This window comes from Pleurodeles waltl, chromosome 1_1 (genome assembly GCF_031143425.1).
Source record: "Pleurodeles waltl isolate 20211129_DDA chromosome 1_1, aPleWal1.hap1.20221129, whole genome shotgun sequence".
NCBI lineage: Eukaryota > Metazoa > Chordata > Amphibia > Caudata > Salamandridae > Pleurodeles > Pleurodeles waltl.
The window spans coordinates 440,773,140-440,796,990 of record NC_090436.1 but is presented as its reverse complement, the minus strand read 5'-3'; the positions used below and the strand labels follow the sequence as shown (position 1 = coordinate 440,796,990).

Genomic DNA, 23,851 nt, shown 5'->3' with positions numbered 1-23,851 from the left:
ACACTCAAAAATCTTCGAGAAAAAGTCAAAAAAGACCAGCCACAAAACGACTGAGGTGTAGCTCTCCTCAGATGAGTGCTAGGCTGATGCGGAAAGAAAAAAAACGACATCAGCGTGCCGGGGTGACGCCTTTATAGGACCCGCAAGGTCCTATCCGGCACGGACGTTGCCGACGACGGAAGCAGAGCTGGTCGATGCCACCTAACTGTGTGCAGGGTTACTGCTCGAGAAAAATCTTCAGATCCAGACTGACGCATGGGGAAAATTCTGAGTTAAGAAATCTGCAGCTAGATGTCTCTATCAGATAATGTAAATTTGGGTTGGCTGCCTACAGCATGTTTTGACAAAGTAGTAAAAAATCTTTTGCTCTTTCTACCAAGGAAATCCTGCTGAACATTATAAGGGCCAGAAGAAGACATCCACTTCTCAGATCAAACCTAGTTTGAAACCATTAACGGACACATTTTCAGCTTTAGGTGACCTATGAACTCTGTCAGATTGCTAAGGTGATAAAGAGCATTTCAAGTTACTGTTTTTTAAAAGAGTAATTCACCAGAATTTACTTGGACATTGAGATCCTGGAGTCTTCAAGCAGAATACTGATGTACTCCTTAAAAAATGAAGCTTGGGTCATATCAGTCTATCTATTTAGTGATTAAAGAGGCAAAAATCTGTTCAAATGAATTTTCGGCTGCACAGAATGTGGAGTGCATGGAACTATGAGGAGAAGTGCAGTTCATGTGTGGGGTGGGATGGTCGGTAAGGAATCTGCAATTAGTTAGAGCCTTCACCAGATAAGGACTTACCAGAGGTAGGTAACTTGCTCATCTGATAGAACTATTTAGCCGCAAATTATTTACCTTAGGACAGATACCAAAGGAATCCGTCCCTAGAGGAGTACCTGCAAACTGGCTCTAATCAAAAATAACGGGAGGACCGAACAGGCAAAGTGTGAGTCACAAAGTACCCGACTGTCAAGCCAGTAGTGTTTAATAAACACGTGCAGACATGCTTGTGTAGCAGCCTTACAGATGTACAGGACAGGGACTCAACAAGATAATGCAGTGGCGGCAGCTTTGGCTCTGGTAGAATGAGCTTGTAAGCCCTCAGGAGGCTGCTTCTTGACCAGTGAGTCGCATATCTTAATTCGGAATGCAGTACATCTGGAGATGGTCTACTGCTGCACTGGTTTCCCTTTCTTCTTACTGGTAAACCCCACAAAGAGCTGATCGCGTACCCGATGTTCTTTAGTGTAAGATGGTAGAGCAACACTCTTTTCAGGTCCAAACAGTGGAGTTTCTCTTCCTTTTTGTAGGGGTGCGGTGTAGCAAATTTGTCAACAGTGTAATGTTTTGGAAGACATGCAAAGATGTCACCACCTTCGGTGAGAAAGAGGCACAAGTGGAGAGAACCAGTTTATCCGGAAACTAGTGCATGGAGGTTAAACAGACACAGCTGACCCTTCGGGTCCATGGGGTGGCCACCAAGGAAACTGTCTTAAGTGCCATGAGACAGAGAAGATAACTATGTATGGGTTTGAAGGTCACATCAGATAGGCAAAAACCAAATTAAGATCCCATTGGTGCATAACTAAAGGCTTGGGAGGGTACATGTGTTGAATATCTTTCAGGACATGTGTCACAACAGGAGACTTGAACAGGAAGCGTTGATTCATCAAGCGCAAGAAAGCAGATATTGCCTAAAGAGAAACCCTGACTACGCCCACAGCAAGGTCATTTCAGGCTAAAGACCAAACAAACACCACTTTGAACAAGGGTGCAGATAGTGGATCAGTATTTTTGTCAGTGCAGAAAGCCACAAACTTGTCCCAACTGCAGATGTATACAGACTGTCATTGGATGACTGGCTACCAAGATGACATCACAGACCTTAGGCGGGAGGTTAAATACCCTCAAGTGTTGCTGCTTAATCTCCAAGCACAAAGGCAAAGCGTGTGCACATTCGGGTGCAGAACTCTGCTCTGTTGCTGGGCAAGAGATCCACCTGATCAGTAGACAGAAGTTTATGCTCAGGAGTTCTGGGTGCTATACTTTCCCCACCTAATACAGAGCCACCAGGATGACTTGGGTCTGGTCAGTTCTGATCTTTTTCAGAACTTGGGGAAAGAGCGCCATCAGCAGAAAGGAGTCCTGTAATTCCAGTCTAGTCTGAATCGGTCTCTGAGTGAGAGCCACTTTGGAAACTCTAGCGTGCAGAAGTGCTGATATTGTGTGTTCTTGGAGATGGCGAATAAATCTAGCCAAGGTTCTTCCCAGTCCTGAAAGAGACCTTGAGCCAACTCCAAATGCAACTGCCATTTGCTGTCCATGAGGCATTGAAGGCTGAGTTTGTCCGCATTAATGTTTAGAGATCCTGCCAAGTGCTGCACGACCAGGAAAATGTTGACACGTTCCAGCCATGTCCAGAGGCTCAGAGCCTCCTGACAAAGGGCCCACAACCCCTCCTTGCCCTGTTTGTTTCAGTACCACATGGCAGTATTGTTGTCCGTGAATAATTGGACCAGCTCCCTTTAATGGAGGGCAGGAAAGCTTTCACTGCCAAGAGAAGCACCCTCAGCTTCAGAAGACTGATGTGTAGCGGAGTCTCCACCTGAGACCAGAGGCATCTGACCACCACCTCTCCCAGATGACCACCCCATCCCAGAAGCGATTGGTCACCACCGTCTGCTCTGGGTGGAGAAGGGAGAGGGGTGTGCCACTGACCCAATGTCGATTCAGAAGTCACCACTGCAGATCTTGTGCAGTCTCCTCTGATATCTGAACCTGACCGGAAAGATTTCCTTGGTACTGTGTCCACTGGGACTTCCGATCATACTGCAGTGCCCGCATGTGCCACCTGGCTTATTTCACTAGCAGGAGGCCAGTGGTCCCAGCCACTTCAGAGTTCGTGTCACAAGGTCCTGAACAGTGGCTGAAACAACGGGTTCATAGCCTGAATGTCCACAGCTCTCTGCTCCTATAAACACAGAAATGCACCGTGTCTAGCATGGCTCCGATGAAAGGGAGCATCTGAGGAGTCAGGTTTGACTTTGGCATGTTAATAGTGAAACCCAGCAAATTCAGGGGGGTATGAGCTCGTTGTGGCGAGCTCATACGACTGCTTGTGGCAAGCTCGTTTTCAGCAGCTAATCGTAGAGATAGGGGAAAGACTGGAACCCCGACCTTAGAAGGCTGCAACCTCAGTCATCACTATCAAGAACACACGAGGGGCACTGGTTGAGCCAAAGGGGAGCACAGCAAATTGGAAATGCTCTTGGCCCACTGTAATGATATTTGTGTTTTGACCACTGACTGCACTTTGCACTTAGCCTAGCAGCACACCAACACATTAGTGACCACCAGCTTCATTTGCCTATTGACTTTATTTTAGCATTAGCCACTGCCATGATAAAAGCTGCAAGTATTTTTCCATGCCAAAGTTATACAATGTGCTTTTTGCTCATGTTTTTATTCTGAGTGTCTGCGTGTTCTTTCTCACCAAGGGCTTATGCTGATAAGAATGTACTAGGATGATGTTTATGGTACGGCAGGGAACGATTTTGTTTTGAGAGAGGGCACCTTGGGATCTTGGCCAATTCTGACATGTTCCTTTCAAAACTAACCTGAAGTAGCCAGCATTTCTGACTAACAAGGGGGAAGGGGGCTTTAGAAATCTCCTCTCTGGCTTCTTTAAGGTATATAAGAGATCCAGGATTGACAGACAGTGGGGAGATTCAGAGGCTTCGGTCAGGACTGGGGCGTCAAATGCCTGACATCCCATGAGGGTAGATCTCTTTCTCTCCTAATGGCTGATCTTGGAGTCCGCGGCGTGAAGCTAATGAGAGAAAGATTAAGGATTGCCTTGAAATATCTTTTAAGTGTAATTTCCCAGTGGGGGCAGATAGAGGTATGGAGTTTAGGGTCTGTGAGCTCACAATTTAAAAATACATCTTTTGGTGAAGTTGGTTTTTAAATTGTAAGTTTGAAAACGCTACTTTTAGAAAATAAGCATTTTCTTGCTTAACCATTCTTTGCCTCTGCCTGGTTGTGGAATACACATCTGGGTAAGGATGACAGTTCCGCTGTTTGTGAATGCACTCTAGACAGTTACACAAAGGGAGCTGAAGTGTGCCCTGCATATCCCGATGTGTCTCCCTGGGTTAGAGTGGTGGGAGGAGCCAACACCTGCACCTGAACAGGGCTGTGCCTATCCTTACACAAAGCAGTCTCCAACCCCCTGGAGTGTGTCTGGGGCCAGAGCAGCAAAGGCAGGGCCTTGTGCACTACAAAGACTTTCCTTTGAAGTCTACCTACTTCAAAGGCAGAAATGAGTACAGGTATTGGACTTTTGAGACCACAACTTTAGAATCCTTCTGGACTGAGGACATTCTACCAGGTAGAAGAGTTGGATGCTATGGGGGGGACTGCTACTTTGCCTGTTGCTTTGCTGTGCTGGCCTACTGCTTGCTACTTCTGTCCTGGAAGTGAAAGGACTGGACTTTGCTTTCTACATCCTGCTTCCAAAGATTCTCCAAGAGGTTCGACTGAGCTTGCCTCCCGCTAGAAGTCTCAGGGACATCAAAGATTCATCTGTCAGCATCTGGGCTCTCATGCTGGGAGTCCTGACTCCCCAAGTCGTGCCAAATCAAGTTTCTGGGTCCTTGGGAGTGAGTTCTGGTGTAACTGAGAAGAAACCAAATACATTGACTTAAGTACGACTTCGAAGCCTGGCCGCTGCCTGCCCCAGAGCCCTGGTCCCCAACAAATGCACACCGCAAAAGACGCCACAGGTCCGACACCGCTGCAGTGCCTCTGAAGTCCCACCACAGTGTGAGTCCTAAGTGCAGAGTCACTGATGTCCGTGGCACCTGACTCAGACTCCACTGCAGCAGCTGTGGCCCTTTAGTGTGATCTTAACACTGCAATTTGACCTGCTGGATTCATCGACCCTGCCGGATCGTATGGAACGGACGCCTCGCCACCGACGCCACATCACCTCCCTTGCAGCCATAAGTAACCAACGCCTAACCTCCCCTGCCTAGCAGTAAGGAACCAACAACTCACCTCCTAGGTAGCAAGAAGGAACTGACACCGCACTGGCTCCAGCGACGCCTCACCTTTCCGACTCCGTGCAACGTCCGTTTCCTCGTTTTCCAAAGGAACTGTACCTGGAGTCCGTGCAAATTAGTGGCCGGTCCACAATCCCTTGCGAGTGGCGTCAGACTGTTGGAAACAACTCCATATAAGACTTCATGATAGCCCTAATTAGAGCTATTTTGTTCCGAGGCACTTTACAGAGATTTAATCTTTAAAACTTTGTATCTTTGCTTGTGTATGTTACATTTTTGATATTTTGGTCTTGTTCTACTCAGATAAACTATCTTTCTAAACTAATATGGAGTATGTTTGTGGTGTTTTCACTGTTACTGTGTGTGTGCAAATACTTTACACATTGCAGCTGAGATAAGCCGGACTGCTCGTGCTAAGCTACCAAGGTGGTGAGCAGGGGTTATCTTAGGTGTGTGACTCCCTTGCCACGACTAGAGTGATGGTCCCTACATGGACAGGGTACATGTGTGAAAATGAAACAGAAATTACTGAATCCGTATTCATGCAGAGTGTTGTCATTAGACAGGATCTGCTGAAATCTGCTCACTACAAAATGCACCTGTTTAGAATATTATTTATGATATATGCCCTCCAAACCATTTTCACGAAGGGTGTTTGGAAAGGATTCTGCATGTCCAAGATGTGGGATGAATGATGAGGATGTGGTTCACATGCTTGCTGCCTGGACATTATGGACTGCTGGGCATGGATAACCAACATTTTAGAAACTAGCACTAAATGCTTAGAAAATGTTTTCTCTTTACAATGTGTGATGGAAGCAAGAAAAATCCCCTGAATGAAATAGGTTAACAGTCCACAACTCAGAGCAGACGCCATTTCACCGAAATATGGGCTGCTTTATTTACACATCTGGGTTTTTGTTTCCAGACACTCCTACTGAATGATATTGAATTAATATTTTCCATTCAGACTACAAAAAGTGTGCGGTCAACCTGTAATATGAAGCCATCAATTTTACTGGAAAATCAGCATAAAAACATATTAACAATGTTGGAGAGTCTGGTTAAGCAGCATGGAGCAGTGCTGTGGTACAGAAAGAAACTAATCATTACCATGTCGACATCCATAGAGATTCGAACAGCGATCTTGTTCATTCCGTTTTCTTTAAGAATTCGGAAGTTTTCACAAAGAGCAGCGGTACAGGCTGATGCAATTTCTTTTGCAAATTGATAATAGATCGTCGTTGTGGCTAAATCATGATTTCTCAAAAGGTAGAACACCTGAAAAAAAAAATGAAAAAAACATTAACCGTGGGACTCGTTTCTCTGTTGTATTGAAACTATTAAATGTTCCAGAAGGGCAACATAGGACAAATAGTAAATGCTTAAGAACTTCCTTTATGGGCATGCAACAAGCACAGTCAAAATGTAAACATGATAAAATTTTTTTTAGCAACAATTCATTTTTTCACCTGCTTGAATATCAACCCCAATTAAACACAAGAAATAGGCTGACAAAATTTTTAGTAGACACAAGTGGATAGACATACTTCCAGACGTAATTATATATTTCAGTCATTTTATCACGCTTACCAAAACATAAAGCAGTGGCACATGATTAAGTATCAATGATTTTTATTGATGACAACAAAATACTGGCACTAACACAATACAACGCTCTATGAACTCTAATGAACAACCTTAATGAAGGAATACATACTATCACTAGTTTACAACCAACATGTTCGAACACCATCCCACTCTTCACCACAACCAGAAATGGAAGAGTGAGGTTTGGGTGGAGGGGAGGGTTAAAACAGAAAAGGAACAGATGAACAACCAATTTGGATACCAGACCTTATATTCCACACAGCAACCTACTGAAACTGTCCACCAGTCAAATGGATGCTATATTTTGCTGGATAGTCCGAAAGGTGACCCCCCTTCCCCTTTCCCCACGACAACCCAACAAACCATCACTCACAAAAACCAAACTATGTCTACCCAAGCTCCTTTTTCCATGAATCCCAAAAACCTCAGCTACCTGCACCTACATAAAGACATGGTCTGTCAGGAATCACTTTAAGCTTGGAAGGTTGCCACGGGGGTGCATCCAATGTGAAGTTGATTGATTCCCTCTTAATTTTGTGTATTTATTGATGCAAGGTTTTTACCTAGTGAGTAAAGTCCAGGAAGATCAACATTTGCTTGCCATGTAGGGTTGCTGTACATTGGTTGAATTCCTCTCATAAACCTTCCCCTTTCTTGTGATTTGGCCATTTCAGCATTGATGGTACATTCCTTATTAACAATTGCACCTCTTTTAGGGAGTCGAGATGCCTTTCTCACTAAAAATCCTGGGAAAATCATCAGTAGGGATTATCACTGAATCTAAAAACTGCAAGTTCCAAGGAATTCTCTTCTCTCCCACTACTACTTTTCCATAGCCTAAGTAGAAGGAGAAGAAGGTTGCTCCAGAGCGGTCATAGCTAAAACTCTCAGATTACATGAGCACACCTCCTCATGGTCTGAAAAAGTCCTTTCCTCACTTGCTGGCTGCCTGGCTCTCTCGCCACTTCAGCTGAGTTGTGCAGTCGCTGTCTTCTTGAAAAGCTGCGAGGTCTAGGTTTCTGGTGGCAGGGAGGCCCGATGGAGTTCTCCCATGCCACCAAAGGAGACACTACCACCAAAGTCTCTTGCATTCCTGGTGTTCCTTCCCCACATGCTCTCCTGCTCACCAAAACCCAGTGAAGACCCCAGAAAACAGAAGCTGTGCCAGGGCTCCAAAGGCATTTACTACTTGACTGTTCAGACTGGAGGGTGGAAAAAACGGATTTGCATATCGTTGGGTCCAAACTCAGGTGGCATTGTGTGCAAAATAACAATGGAGTGGGATGCTGCTCCTAGTAATTTCCAGTGGCTTAGATTAATTCAAGCATTCCATCCATCGCTTTTTTGTGCCCCTCAGTAGGACACCTAACTGGCACTGGTATGCCCAGATGTTGGCCCCATGCACAGCGTGCCACTGGAACCTAGCTATACTTGACTGATGAGCCCCATCAAGGGTGAAACGATCTTAGGTTGCTAGTGTTCCGGGTCAGGGGTGACCTGGCCTTGCAGTTCAGGCTGGACTGTTTCCACTGGAGCAGGGCGAAGACTCATTTGCATATGGCAAGATCCAAACTTAGGTGCCATTGTGTGCAAAATTACAATGGACTGGGATGTGACCCTGAGTAATTACCAGAGTTAGTCTAGCTAAGGCGGCCTTAATTGAACCTATTAAACCCAAAGATCGGGAACAAATACATTAAAAAAGGAGAAATTAGAATTTAGTGTTGTCCAAAGCTAGATTTAATTGGGAGACTGACACACAGGATGACCTGATGATCGCAGCCAGAATAGGGGATAATAAATAATTCTCGAACATAGTAGCTCACAGCAGCCGCCACTCATGAACTAAAGCTGATCATCACCTTCAGCCCTAAGTTTGGGTTGAGCACTTTCAGGGTCTGTTTTGGAAACTGGCAAAGCGAGTCTTTAGACAAGGAGCGTCTTAAGACCAATGAAATGCTAAGGCCTTTAGACATTGCCTTTAAGGATTCCCTTGATGCCCTTGCTTTGATATTTCCTGGCAAGGCCCCAGGTTCTGACTGCATACAGGGAGATCGGTATGCTTCGAACCTCTTATATGGGGCTCATATCTCAACCTGTGTAAGTGTTGCATTTTGGCAGGTGATGAGCTACTTAAATCCTGTCATAATGCAGTGATTATTCCCATACACAAGAAAGGCAGTTGTGATAACTCTCAAAACTACCGGGCAATTAGTTTAGATGACGGGCTACGGAAGCTTTTCTGTTTCCGCATTTTGGGGAAATCTACAGAGTGGTTAATCATAATAAGATTCTATAAGATTTTAAGATTTCCAAACAGGCTTTCGTTTGACAACCAGCATAATCAACTATATATTTTAACTAAGCTTAATTTACTGGAAAAAAGCAATACTGGAGAAGGGCCACTTGTATGTGGAATTTGTTCATCTTGAAGTAGCTTTTGCCAACATTCCTCGGGGAGTACTGGCCACCAAGGGAGTCCCCGGTAATATTTTATCAATCCTAATAAGACTACATGATACAAATTATGCCCGAGTAAGGTGTGGCAGCAAAGGGGAGCTAACTAGTCCTATTACAATAGAGAAGGGAGTTCTACAGGGCTGCATTTTGGCCCCCAACTCTCTTCTCCTTATATATCAATGATGTTGTGAAATAGCTAGACTTCCATGGCAACGAATTCCCAAAAATAGGAGCCTTACGAGTACCGGCGTTATTGTTTGCATATAATGCACTCATCTCTAAAACCCCTGCTGGGCTCCAGTTTTGATTGACGTTTTTTAAAAACCTTTTGCTCGAAAAGATGGTTACAGTTAAATACCTAAAAACTAAACATATGTCCCATTAATCTCTAAAAATCTATGAAGGTGCAAATTGAAGCACAAAATGAAATACTCAAGCAATTGACAGATTTTGACAATCTAGAAGTGAAGCCGACTAGCACTTTTTCCTAGACTCTGCATATTAACAAGAGTGTGCTAAAGTTGCAACAGGAATCAATACCTATCTCTAAATTGTATAAGAATACCAAGTCAAGAATTCTCTCTCCAGTTCTTTAATTATATAATGTTATGGCTAAGGTGACGACCCGGTATGGATTGGAGTGGACATGTAAATAAAACTGGGTAGCCGTGTTTCAAAATATATTTTTGAGGTCCTTACTGAATTTCAACAGAGTGCTTTTCACATATCTCAATTGACTTAGGTGTGTATCTCATCTCAACAACAGTAAAGTTACAACCTCTGCTGTATTCAAGACAACTCTGGTCCACAGAGGAATTAGATTCATACAGGTCACCCGAAGAAACATTGTGCACAAAGGGCTATATAAGAATTTATTGGCTAGTGTACGTTACAAACATGTTTTATGGCTTAGACCTAGCTGCTCTTCTGAAATTCCAAGCTGATGCTCATCGGGTGCCTAAGCCCGTCAAAGAAAAACTTAAGGCCTACCTGTGGGAAGAGGAGCAGAGAAAAAAAAAGTCTGACAGATTTTTAGATCATAAATCTACCCCGCTATTTGAACTGTTATTAGATAAAACTATGTGCCCCCAAGCTAAGCAGCTGTATATTAACTTCAGATATGAGATTCTGTCAATTAGCAGCTTCTGTGTTTGATGGGGAGAGAAATCCTGCTGCAGCACTACATTCCCCTCATGCAAATCTGAGACCAAAAGACTTTATCACTTGCTTTTCTTTTGCAACACTTATTTTCGACCCTCACAAGATATGTACTGGTCAGACAAGGCAAAATAGTGCTGAGAACTTTAAGAACTAACATGGATGATGTACTCATTACCAGTGTTGCAAAATTTATATCCTCTGCATGGCTGATAGGTTAAAAAAAAACAAAAAAAGAAACAAAAAAAAAAGATATCTTCCAGCAGTTCAGAGCAATCTTGATTGATGATGCATCATGATTATTTTCTATAACTGTGTGTTTTAATGGTGATGCATCCGAACTAAAAAAATTCAATTGAGAAAAACTTGTGCTTTCTTCACCAGAGATAAACAACTTCCCCACACGTTTGTACCCTTGTTCTGGATGGAGACCACCTAGAGTGCTGTGTACCCGCCAGACTCCCCTCCAGGGACAATTGTAGAAAAGAAAATCAGAGCTGTCATAGCCTCAATGTTCGATTTACTGTTCAAGAGCATTGCCAATTGGAACACCTATGTCCTGCATTCACCAGCACCACCCACACCCCCACTGTTACTGCCTCATAATCCCATCTAGTCCATCCTACCTCTCCAGTGGTGAGTCAAAATGCCCTCTCTGCACGTGCACACAAGAATCTACCCATCATAGACACATCACATGACGAAGTGTCCCACGGCATCAGCATTCCAAGATTTCACTGGTATGCTACTCTCCATATAGTTTCCAATAGTCAGATGATGGGACTAGCTGAGCTCTGTTATGGACACAGATCACACTTTGTCAGCTTTTTATGAGCAGTTCAACCTATAACATATGCCTTCCACTGAAGTGATGGAAACCTCTATTTTGTCAGTGTTTCTGTGCAGCACCTTCCAGGGAGGCCATGTTGTGGGTTCATCCAGGTACAAATGAGTCTGCTAGAACATAGGATTATTGTAAAGGAAATTTATTCCCGTCACTCTTCCTATATCTTTCCCAAAAAATCACTGGGCAATCCCAAGTACAAAATTAATGGACTTCATTCCTGTGTGTTTTTGGCATGTTCATATCTTCTCATTCTAGTTTACTGCCACCACCCTTCTGTGCCCTCCTGGACTGCTTCAATCACCACCAGCCCTCGGATGGAAACAGGATAGTTAAAGTGTTGTTTCCTTCTTTCTACTCGCTTCATCTCCTTAACTTTTCTTTCCTCTCCACAGCAGCGAATTTCTCCTTGTATCGCATTTTCTTGCTTAGTACACAATCACTGCTTTCCCCTTACTTCCTCTGTTACAAAACTCTACCCAGTTCCCTCATTACGGCTGTGGTTTATCTTCTTCCTCTATGCAGGTTGAGTAGTGCAAATAACTCTTAAATCAATATTCAGAATTAGGGACAGCTACTTCATCATTCATGCCATTAAATACTGAATCTAGAGTTCCTGTCACCTTTTAAGTCTGTTTTGTCTCCCAAAGGGCTACTTCCCGTCCCTGTGTACCTCTGGGTTTTGGTAGTTCATGTCCTGAATTCTAGAGGCCTACTCTCTCCAGATTGTGGGCAGCCATTTCCCCTTCACTGACCCAGCTGACAAGGCTGTGATCCTCTTAGGTTGTGACAGAGGCAGTACACCTCCATAAAATAGCCAGGGTTCTCCTATCTGATACAGATGTGGCACCTCCAGGATGCTTACCAGTCTGTGCCGGTGTTGTCAAGTCTTCCAGCACTGCTGTCGTTATAATCTGTATATATTTTAATTTTATTTTGTTTTAATTTATTTAGGCTTTCAACATACTGCCTAGAACAGTCAGGTCACATTTTGGATTATACATGTTCAATTATTTAGGTGTAGGTTTTAAATGCAAATGCACAAATGCCAATGGTGCTAAATTATTTATTTTATTGCAACATGGTAATTCAGTTTGCTCAAATATATTCATGGTTTGTTTTAGCATGGTTTTAATTGTTTTTTTTAATCTAGTAATTGTTTTTAAATAGCGAGCAAGGTTTCACAGAAATTGAAAGCTTGATTTCTTGGTTATTGTTTTGAAACAAAAGTAAGGTTTAACATACTATAAAGGAGGTGAAAGCTTAAGAGGGTCTTCATTATTTTTTTATGTTGAAGATTGTAGGAAGTTGGCTCTGTATGCACTATTTCAAAGTAAGGAATAGTATGCACAGAGTCCAAGGGTTCCCTTTAGAGGTAAGATAGTGGCAAAAAGAGATAATACTAATGCTCTATTTTGTGGTAGTGTGGTCGAGCAGTAGGCTTATCAAAGGAGTAGTGTTAAGCATTTGTTGTACATACACACAGGCAATACATGAGGAACACACACTCAGAGACAATTCCAGGCCAATAGGTTTTGTTATAGAAAAATATATTTTCTTAGTTTATTTTAAGAACCACAGGTTCAAATTCTACATGTAATATCTCATTTGAAAGGTATTGCAGGTAAGTACTTTAGGAACTTTGAATAATCACAATAGCATATATACTTTTTACATAAAACACATATAGCTATTTTAAAAGTGGACACAGTGCAATTTTCACAGTTCCTGGGGGAGGTAAAGTAATGTTAGTTCTTGCAGGTAAGTAAACCACCTACGGGGTTCAGATTGGGGTCCAAGGTAGCCCACCGTTGGGGGTTCAGAGCAACCCCAAAGTCACCACACCAGCAGCTCAGGGCCGGTCAGGTGCAGAGTTCAAAGTGGTGCCCAAAACACATAGGCTTCAATGGAGAAGGGGGTGCCCCGGTTCCAGTCTGCCAGCAGGTAAGTACCCACGTCTTCGGAAGGCAGACCAGGGGGGTTTTGTAGGGCACCGGGGGGGACACAAGCTCACACAAAAAGTACACCCTCAGCAGCACGGGGGCGGCCGGGTGCAGTGTGTAAACACGCGTCGGGTCTTCAATAGGTTTCAATGAGAGACCAAGGGGTCTCTTCAGCGGTGCAGGCAGGCAAGGGGGGGGCTCCTCAGGGTAGCCACCACCTGGGCAAGGGAGAGGGCCTCCTGGGGGTCACTCCTGCACTGGAGTTCCGATCCTTTAGGTCCTGGGGGCTGCGGGTGCAGGGTCTTTTCCAGGCGTCGGGATTTCAGAGTCAGGCAGTCAAGGTCAGGGGGAGCCTCGGGATTCCCTCTGCAGGCGTCGCTGTGGGGGCTCAGGGGGGACAACTTTGGTTACTCACAGTCTCGGAGTCGCCGAAGGGTCCTCCCTGAGGTGTTGTTTCTCCACCAGTCGAGTCGGGGTCGCCGGGTGCAGTGCTGCAAGTCTCACGCTTCTTGCGGGGATTGCAGGGGTCTTTAAATCTGCTCCTCTGGATACAAAGTTGCAGTCTTTGTTGAACAGGGCCGCTGTTCTCGGGAGTTTCTTGGTCTTTTGGAAGCAGGGCAGTCCTCTGAGGATTCAGAGGTCGCTGGTCCCGGGGAAAGCGTAGCTGGAGCAGTTTTCTTCTGAAGGAGGGAGACAGGCCGGTAGGGCTGGGGCCAAAGCAGTTGGTGTCTTCTTCTCTGCACCAGGCCTTTTTGGGATCAAAGTTTTTACCCTTGTACCCAAAATTGTTTTGTGAAGAGGCTCTGGGCCCACCCTCCTGTGCAGGTTTTTGGGGGCCTGAAGAAGACTCTTTACTATTTTTGTTTTTGGATGTCTCAACACTCTTCCCCTGGGGAGGCTTTGTGACCCCTTTCTTTTGGTCACCCCCTGTGGAAGTCTTGGTCACCCTAGTCTTGACCCAATGGTCCGCCTTCTTTCCCAATTCTTGGTGAGAAATTGGTCCTAGCTCTACCAGATGCTGATGCAGTTTATCATTTGAACAATTACTTAAATGTACACCTCGTTGGGACTGCTCCTGTTTACCTTCACTCCTCTCCCAGGTAAACTTGGAGAACACCTTGGTCCAAATGTGAGCATCTCCACCTGGTCTGGTGTCTTCCTTGTCCTGCTCTAGCAGGTAACAGTCTTTTCTCTTTCTTTAAACTAATTTTTTCTCGTTCATTGTTGTTTTCTTCCCTTTCCTGCATCCCTTCCGCTTGAGTGTTACCACACTTCCTGTTTTCCTCACTCCTGACTGTGTTTTGTTTTCTTTTTCAGGCTGTGGGACAAAGACGCGGCAAAACCTTGCCCTTTCTGTTTCTAGCTAAGTTATCAGCAGGCCCTACATAGGCAATAAATGTGCAATCGCCAACAGGCCAGTTCTGTCATGCCTGAAGAGTTACTCTCCTGCTCCCCTCTGTTGCACAATCTGCCATCTAGACAGTTGTACAGTGTTTGGAGAATTAATCTTTTATTTTTTGTTTCAAGTGACCCGATCTATAAGTATTAATCTGCCTTCCACTGTTCGTCTGAAAACATGCCTGCAGAACAAGATCCAACATGAGGGGAAGGCATCCAATTCTGCAAGCTCTCAACTGACAATACTTTGATGTAACACAAGGCCAATGGTGCCTATAATTCTGAAAACCCACATGTAAAACAGGGAAGGAATGGGAGTCCCACAGATGCTCCTGGGACTCTGCTCTCAGTGTTTCAAATTTAGTTTACAGGGAAGCACCAACCACAATCTTACGCGCTCTGTGGAAGCAAACGTAGCTCAGTCGGTGGAGCTAGTGTTTGAATGCCTTCAAAATGCAATTACATTCTTTATAATGTAATTAAACATATTGCCTTCTTGTGCCGTTAAACACCTCTCCATTCCAATTTATTTACACGACTAATCTTTACAATACTGAAAAATCACATCAGGACACTGCAAAAAAAAAAAAAAAAAAGGTAACTGATCTGTAATTGTAGTTCAAATTACTATCTGTCGTCAAAAAGAGAATACTCAACTTTTTTACATTCATACAGCTTCTCATTTGAAGTTCTGCCCATCCTTTAGATGTATACTTTAATCCTTTCGCTCACCATATGTAGTCCATCCTTGCTCAAAGTCTTACCATTATCTTCCCCTGGCCAATTTCATATCCCTAGAATGCACAAGATGCTTTAGCTGGTTTTGGCAAGCAGTGCTATTGCCCCTTGAACGTCATTCATGTCCATTCTAGAACTGACAGCTTTATTTAGGTTTAGACTTTGGTATCAACCTACGGGAAGTAATGTATTGTGAAAGAAAACAGCTTTGCCGTTTTCCTGCAGCCCCGTGTTTTGTGAGAAGTGCTGCTGAAGCTCTGGCAGGTCATGGCACATTCAATGTCAAAAGGAAGGATTCAATGTGGATATCTGGCTGGAAAAGTGGTTTGCTTTGCACAAATTTATCTATTTCATGAAGATTTGGCAAGTCAACCTGAATGTTAAAGGGTTGTCAAAGTAATAGCAAAATTATTTTTGTTAGTCCTATCTATGCACTGTCCTACATGTCGGTGTGGTCTGATTGGGTAGGAATCCTATCAGCAGTAACAGTGTTTGGTTTAAGTGAAATTTGATAACACTCAAACATCCAATCTATTTTAAGTACAATCTCGTTCTTGCTGAAGTTTGTAAAAAAACTTGTTCTCACTCACTCTTTTAGCATATTATAGCGCTAGGAACATCAACCTGTAAGGCAAGTAGTAAGAATGTACTCGTCGGGCGTGGCTTCGGGCGTCAAGATGGCGGTCGCACTCTGAGAGTGCTCTGGACCCCTCCGTCATCCGCCCATAGCTAACGCGGTTTTGCCGAGCGAGGGATGCCGCTTCGACTCTCCCCGTGATCCCTGGATCCCGAGGAGCCGGTGGAGGTGAGCGGTGGCGAAAGGCAGGCTCCGATCTGCCGCCGCGACCCGACCGGCTCCGAGGGGAAAGAAAAATAAAATGGCGGCTGGGACGGGGTCTCCGTGGCTGATTCAGCTCCGACGCTGTTGCCCTTCCCGATGCCGCGGCGCCGGGCTGGGGGCGCCTCGCGGGCCCTGGAGGGCGCTGGGTCGTGCTCCGCGTGTGGAGCCCCGTGGACGGAGGAGACGGCCCTGTCCCGGCCCGAGAAAAAGGCCCTACGTTAACGGGCCGCCCCTGGGAGCCCACGCGAAGGCACCGGGGTGAGGGACCCGCGGGGCCCCGCTGGACCGGAAGTACGCCGGGAGTCCGGGAGAGCATTGGGACCGCGCTCCACACGCGGAGCCCCGCGGACTGAGAGGACTGAGAGGACTGAGAGGACGACGTCGGCTCGGGGGAGAGGCCCTGCACCGAGAGGGCGGCCCCGGGGTGCCCACACAGAGACGATCGACGAGGAGGCTCCGCGGTAACCCGCCGGACGGGGGACGCACCGGGAACCCTGGAGAGCGCTGGGGCTGCGCCCCGGGCGCGAAATCCCACGGATTGGAGGAGGCAACACCGCCCCAGCCCAAGAAGAGGGGCCCGGCGCCAACGGGACTACCTCCGGGCGCCCAACTGACCTGTCGGTGGAGAGGACCCACGGAGCCCCGCTGAAGGGAGACGAGACGTTGTTGGCACGAGGAGGAACAGCGTGACAGTGGTAAGGAGGATGCCCACCCGCGGCTCCCATTCCCTCCCCCCACCCCGGTGCCTTGATTGACTTGGGGTGGGGGCCAGGAGCGTGTGGCATGCCTGAGTCGTGCGGGGGATCAGAGGTGACCCCATCAATTCTTCAATCTCACCTTCCCCGACGGGGCCGCTGACCTGAATGGCCCGACCACCAACGCGACTAAAAACAGGCCGTGAACCGACCCTGGGACACTGTGACATCCAGGGAGACTGGATCCGAGCCACCCTTGTGGATTCCCAATCATAACAAGTGAACCAAGGCCCAAGATTTAAATCAAAACACGGCAAGATTTAACCTGTCCGACTCCCCCCCCTGCGCCACGATGGGGAGAGACAAGGCGAACAAACGACCTCCACCCTCTCAACAAAAGATCGACCAGTTCACGACGCCGACGGGACAGCGGGGAGAGGGGGACACGGCTAGTGGGGGCCCGGCGCCGGACGGAGTGAGCGCCATCCTCCAGGCCATCCAAACTTCGCAATCCGCTGTAGAGACCAAAATCGGGGAAGTACGGGAGGACGTGGGCCTTGTTAGGCAGGACCTCAGAAACGCAGTGAACCGGATCACTGAGGTCGAGGCCAGAGTCTCCCAGACTGAAAGCGACCTATCCGACCTTAAAGCCAAGGTAACCCAGCTGATGACTCGATCCGGAGAGTTGCACCGCCGCGCTGAGGACGCGGAGAACCGGTCAAGACGCAACAACCTGCGCTTCATTGGTTTTCCAGAGGGCATAGAGGACGGCGGAGCCTCCGAATTCCTAGAGAATTGGATCAAAACCTGGATGCCGGAGCAGTCCCTCTCGCCCTGGTTTGTGGTTGAGCGAGCCCACAGGGCACTTGCCCCTCGTCCCCCTCCGGGCGGCCCAAAACGCCCGATAATTGATCGCTTCCTCAACTTTAAAGACAGAGATAGCATCCTCAAGGAGGCTAGGGGTCTGGAAGATCTACACTGGGAAAACCACAGGATCCTAGTCTTCCCGGACTACACCCGTGAGGTCCAGACTCGCCGTCGTTCATATGAGCAGGTTAAACAAAAACTTAGAGCAATGCAGCTCTCTTACATGCTCCTCTTCCCCGCAAGACTCAAAGTCCTCTTGGCCGGGAAAGCTCATTTTTTTTAAACACCTGAAGAGGCATGGGACTGGCTGACAGAGGAGGGCGTCGGAGCCCGGAGGGGCCCCCCGGGTCCTACTGAAAAGATCTCCCGGAGGGGCCCCGGAGGAGCCGGAGACGTACCAGGTCCCGGAGGAGGGGGAAAAAAGGAAAGGACCCAGTCACTCTGGTGGACAATGAGACGGCCCGGAACTTAGACTCACAGACCGAGGGAAGTGCGGACCCTCCCGAGCCTCGGGCCTCGGCCCAGGCGATGGACGACAGACGCTTGAGCCAGTCCCCGGCACTTGATTAATACTGACAATGAAACATGCTTGACCCCTGCTGGGGGACCCCCGGGGGGGGGACCCGGGTTGTTCAACCTTTACGATGCGGGCCCCTTGGGGGCCGTCGTTGGTCACGCTGTGCCCCTCTGATGCACAGCACCTTACCTCGGCACACGGCCGCTAAATGCAGTTGATCCGGTTAAATGGAGGGGTCCACCACTCCTCCCCAACGATAGTCATTCTGGCTATCTGGATAGTCATTCTGGCTATCTGGTTCTGGTTGGGTATGTGGGCGACAGATGCTTCCGGGGTGGGAGTATGGGGAGGGGGGCAGTTAGGGGGGGGGGGGTTTGAAACCAGTTTAAAGCGTAACGAGTCGCTTAACCTCGTTTGTTATTTTAATATCTCACTGTTAAGTTCAAAACAGCCGTCCCTAGATCCACAACCAGACACTCAATTTGGTACAATACTTATGCAACACACGATTGGCATACACTGACTCAGGTCCTCTCCTGGAACGTAAATGGCCTGCTAGACAAGATCAAAAGGTCAGCAGTATTTAGCACTCTTCGCAGATATTCTCCCTCAGTGTTTTTTTTGCAAGAAACTCACCTCCTCGGGACTAGGTGCCCCATGCTTATGCGAGGAGGTTATGATAGAATATACCATGCAGGCTTCTCTAGAGGCTCCAGGGGTGTGGCCATCCTACTCCACCGCTCCCTACCCATGGTGATTACAGGCACACAATCCGATCCACATGGCAGATTCGTAGTAGCCACAGGGACGCTCCACGGGTCGCCAATAAACCTTGTTTGTGTGTACGCCCCTCCGGCGGGACTGGACCCCTTCCTACTCTCGCTCCGACGCGTGACGGCGGAGCTCCCCCAGGGGGCCACCCTGTTGGGAGGAGACTTCAATGCCGTTCTCGACCCCAACCTGGATGTGTCTGGCGGAGCCACTGCCAGTAGATCCAATAGGGCTTCGGCCCTCAACAGCTGGACCGAGAGCCTAGGCCTATGTGACGTATGGAGAACCTGGCACCCCAGGGAGCGGCAATACACGCACACATCAGCTGCCCACCAAACGCAATCCAGAATAGATTTTATATTCATGCCCGCCACGGACCTCCCGAGCGTTACGGGGGCAGAGATACTCCCTCGTGGAGTCTCAGATCATGCTCCAGTACGTGTTCGTTTGGGCGGAACAGACCCCTCCAGGCGCCCGGTGTGGCGACTGAATGCCTGGTATTTGCAGGACGAAGACTATGCCCACGAGGTCACGACTCACCTTACCCAATACTTCGACCTGAATACGGGATCAGTCCAGTCTCCAGGAACACTATGGGCAGCATGTAAGGCCACCCTTAGAGGGCAAGCTAAATACCTCCTCCGTTCCCGCGAAAGGGATCGAAATTCTCAGGTCTCCAAGCTGGAGGCCAAGGCCTTAAGGCTGGAGTGCCAACAAGCGACCTCGCCGTCTGCCTCTACCAGAGACAACTGACCTTAGTCAGAGGCGAAATCAAACACATAATGCTAGAATCGGCTAAACATATCTGGAGAGCTTCCACTGCCCGAATATATGGCTGGGGAGACAAAAATGGGAAGCTCTTGCATTGGTTGGCCACCCGTCCTCTGGCCAACAGAGTTATCCCAGAGATTTTAGATGCCTCGGGCACCCTCACCAAAACACCTATTGATATTGCGCAGAGTTTTGCCTCGTATTATGCCAGCCTATATGCGAGGCACCCCCGCCCGGTCATTGAGAGAGATGCTCCCCTTCTAAACGACATTACCCTTCCTAAGGTCCCCTCGGAGACAAGAGACAGGCTGGACGAAACTATTAGCCTCGAAGAAATCACCAACGCGATCTCCAGCTTGGCATCGGGTAAGACCCCTGGTCCTGACGGGTTCCCAGCAGAGTTATACAGGAAATGCAGTGACATTCTGGGTCCACACCTTCTTAACATGTACGAGGAGGCTGAGAGACTGGGCCGCTTCCCCGTTGGGATCGATCAAGCCACGATTGTAGTGATCCCCAAAACCCAACCCCCATCACGACATTGTTCGGCGTACCGGCCCATCTCACTCTTAAACACTGAGGTCAAGGTGCTCTCTTCGATCCTTGCCTCTAGATTGAAAACAGTAATGCCCACTCTGGTGCATCCTGACCAATGTGGCTTTATGCCCACCCGCAGCACCAGACACTGCATCAGGCGGCTACATCTGGCCCTGGCCCACCACAAGACCCTGTCGCACAAACCCTTGGCACTACTCCTACTCGATTTCGAGAAAGCCTTTGATACGGTGGACTGGTCTTACCTCGAACAGGTTCTGCAAAGAAACGGGCTCGGCCCCAAATTTCGAAGCCTAGTGAGACTCCTATATTCCAGGCCGACAGCCCGAGTCCAGGTGAATGGAGTGGTTTCCGATCCATTCCCCATTGGCCGTGGAACCCGACAGGGATGCCCACTATCTCCCCTGCTCTTCGCATTGATAATAGAACCCTTAGCGAGAATACTCCGAGGAGACCCATTGATCGAGGGCTGGTCCTGGCCCACCTGCTTAGAGGATCGCGTGGCGTTATACGCAGATGATGTCCTCCTATATATTTCCAACCCGGCCAAAAGCGGCCCCGCATGCTGGAAATCCTAGGCCTCTTTGCGGAGGCCTCGGGATTGATCCTAAATCCCACCAAGTCCCTATTGGTCCCCTTGCACAGTTCTAGGGACTGTGTGGACTGGCAGCGAAACATCCCAGTACGAAGAAACAGTTTTAAATACTTGGGAATACACATCTCACTCCTCCCCGAATTGTCATGGGAACTCAACATTACGCCATTAACTAGGAAAATCAAGATTGATCTTCTGCGCTGGAAGACCCTCCCCCTTAATTTGCTCGGCAAAATAGCGCTCTACAAGATGATGATCCTCCCTAGGCTCCTCTACTTATTGCAAAATTTTCCTTTCCCTATACCCATAAAATGGTTCAGGGAAATGGATTCACTGGCGCACCAATTTATATGGAGCGGAGCTCGCTCACGACTGGCGCTCAAAACTTGCCAAAGAGATGTATACGAGGGGGGCTTAGGCATGTCCAATGTCCACTTTTACTATCTTGCGACGCAGCTGCTTGTAATTAACGACTGGGTGGGGGGTGGGTGGTCAGACCCGGCATACCGGTTGGAACTTCAGTCCATGGGCTACCCTCGGATCTTTGGCACCCTCTACGGAGGTCCAATCTCTCAAGACGTCCCGGACGTAACTAATGTGATTTTACAGGGATGGCGGACTGCTCAGAGGTTGACGGGGTGGCAGGGGCGTCTCACCCAACAGACCCCGCTATGGCATGGGAGACACTTGGCGCAGGTGGCGGGCTTGGAGGGTTTTCGAAACTGGGACAATATAGGTATCTCTACTCTGGGGGACGTCTGGAGAGGGTCGTATATGCGATCCTTTGAGGATCTCCCCAAAAAATTCTCCCTGAATAAGACAGTTCCACAGATATCTCCAGCTCCGACACGCCCTACTAGCACATGTCCAAATGGGAGAAGACATACCCGAGCACAGTCCTATGGAGGCCAGGGTGCTGATGGGGGACCTGGGTAAGGGAGGTGTTTCCCAGATATACCGCGCCCTGGTCGCCGGCACCCCGGGTTCTCTGGGGGGGCTCCGCCGAAGGTGGGAGGGATGGACGGGCCCCATGGAAGGGATGGACTGGGACGAAGCATCGATGGCCCCACGCGCCCTAGCGATGGCCACACGCCTTCGATTGATACAAACATATTACCTTCACACAGCCTATCTCACACCCATCAAACTACACAGAGCGGGCTTACGCCCCACAGCGGAATGCCCTCGCTGCAGAAACCCCACAGCCGACTTTTTCCACATGGTATGGACCTGTCCAGTCATAGTGACATACTGGGAAGCTGTTTTGCAGGAAATCTCCGAGGTCCTACAGGAAGACATAGAGAGGAGACCTCTGCCCCTTCTTCTGGGGATCATGGGCGACACTGGGTTGAGGAGACCGGACCGAGTTTTCCTTGGGGTGGCGTGCCTGGTAGCCAAGAGGGATATTGTGGCGGGCTGGCAGGCTATAGGTGCCCCAACACTGACTAAATGGAGAAGAGGGGTAGACTGGTGTGCGCAGAATGAAAAACTTGTATATGAGGCCAGAGGCTGTCCAAACAAATATGCTAAGATATGGGGGAAGTGGGAGGCTGCCGCAGGTCCTTAGATTAAACAAAGTATAGCCACCAATCATATTGTACTGTCTGGGAGTATGGGCTCGGCTGTTGTTAGATGCACGTTGGCATCTTGTTCTATGTATGTACCATTGTATTTACCCTTTTCTTTTCTCTTTGCAAAATAAAAAAAGTCTTTATCAAAAAAAGAATGTACTCGTACATCAGGTCCACATGGCATCAATGTTGCCATCAGGTTTTAAAAATTAAAAATGTATTGAGAACCTCACAGGAGAACATACTCCTTTCCCCAATACATTATTAATCAATGCATTAGTAAGCAAAGATGGTGAGCTGAATTATTTTTCTATTATGGTATAGCCCAGTGGAGTACAACTGTAACAATTCTTGAATTTCAGAAGGATGTTCATAAGCAATGAGATCCTAGAGAAACCATAAAGAATCAGCCAAACCAATGTATCAAGTAAGCATTACCTTCTGAAACTACACCCTTGATCATTCAGGATGCTAAATTGTGGTGTTTCTCACGCAAAAAGATTTATCTAAGTAATGCCATATGCCTGGAATATGTGAAAGGACTACGTCCGCTCCCACTCAGAAGTGGTGTGGGGTGTTGGAGAAAAATGACTGTTCACCTGCACATTCTGAACCCCCACAATGTTGACTTCAGTTAACTGGGACTGCCATTCTTACTGATATACTATGGGGTTATAATGATGTTCCTAAGAACCATTACAACCTTCCTCTCCTAACAGAAAAGTAGTACTCCAATTCTTTAAATAATGCTCTGTACCATAGTTCAACTATATGGAGCTTCCAGGTCATGCTTTACCCTTAATGTACTGAACGTCTGGTTACCCCAGATGCTTCCCCATTCTGATGAATTTGTAATTGCCAATGCGTGAGAAGCATGTGGCTGAAAGGACCAGTCTGTCAGACAGGTGGAAGCATGAGGCTATCAGGAAAAGGAGAGCATACAGTTAACTGTGTGATGTGAAAAACAAGGTATGCAATTGTGAACAATCAATCATTATGCCACAGGACCAACGACTGCTTTGAAGCACCTGGCAAAAGCAGGTTGACTGTTGTAATACACTGTTGTGTGGGAAAATGTCAGGCCCTTACTCATAGTTGTGCTTGTATAGCACACAACAGTATTTTTGTCCAGGCTCTTGGTCACAGTGTAAAACCAGCATCAATAACACGGTTTATCGTAACAGTTAAAACACCTACAAAACTATCCTTAAAAGATTACAACATGATAAAACCACCTTTCAATCTCTAACACGTAGACCTTTACCCAGTAATCAAATTCTCTAAGGTGAGCAAATAACCAACAGTGGGCACTGAGGTAGAACTCTAGGTTGATAAGGCTTTGAACCACCAAGTGAAGTCCTGATTGGACCAGCTGTTGAGAGAACACCCTTAACAGTCACCTACGTAAAACGTATTTGGATCTCTAACTGCAAAGAAAAGCTGGCACT

At 47.3% G+C, this 23,851-nt stretch overlaps 1 protein-coding gene across 2 annotated transcripts in view; it reads right to left on the bottom strand.

The window, feature by feature from the left end:
- The window catches only part of ZFYVE16 (zinc finger FYVE-type containing 16), a 429,022-nt gene that overhangs the window by 31,580 nt on the left and 373,591 nt on the right, over positions 1 to 23,851 (bottom strand). For both annotated transcript variants that reach the window (XM_069224433.1, XM_069224442.1), the window contains one exon: positions 6,182 to 6,349. In XM_069224433.1, coding sequence (XP_069080534.1) covers positions 6,182 to 6,349 — 168 coding nt within the window. The remainder of the gene's footprint in view (positions 1 to 6,181; positions 6,350 to 23,851) is intronic.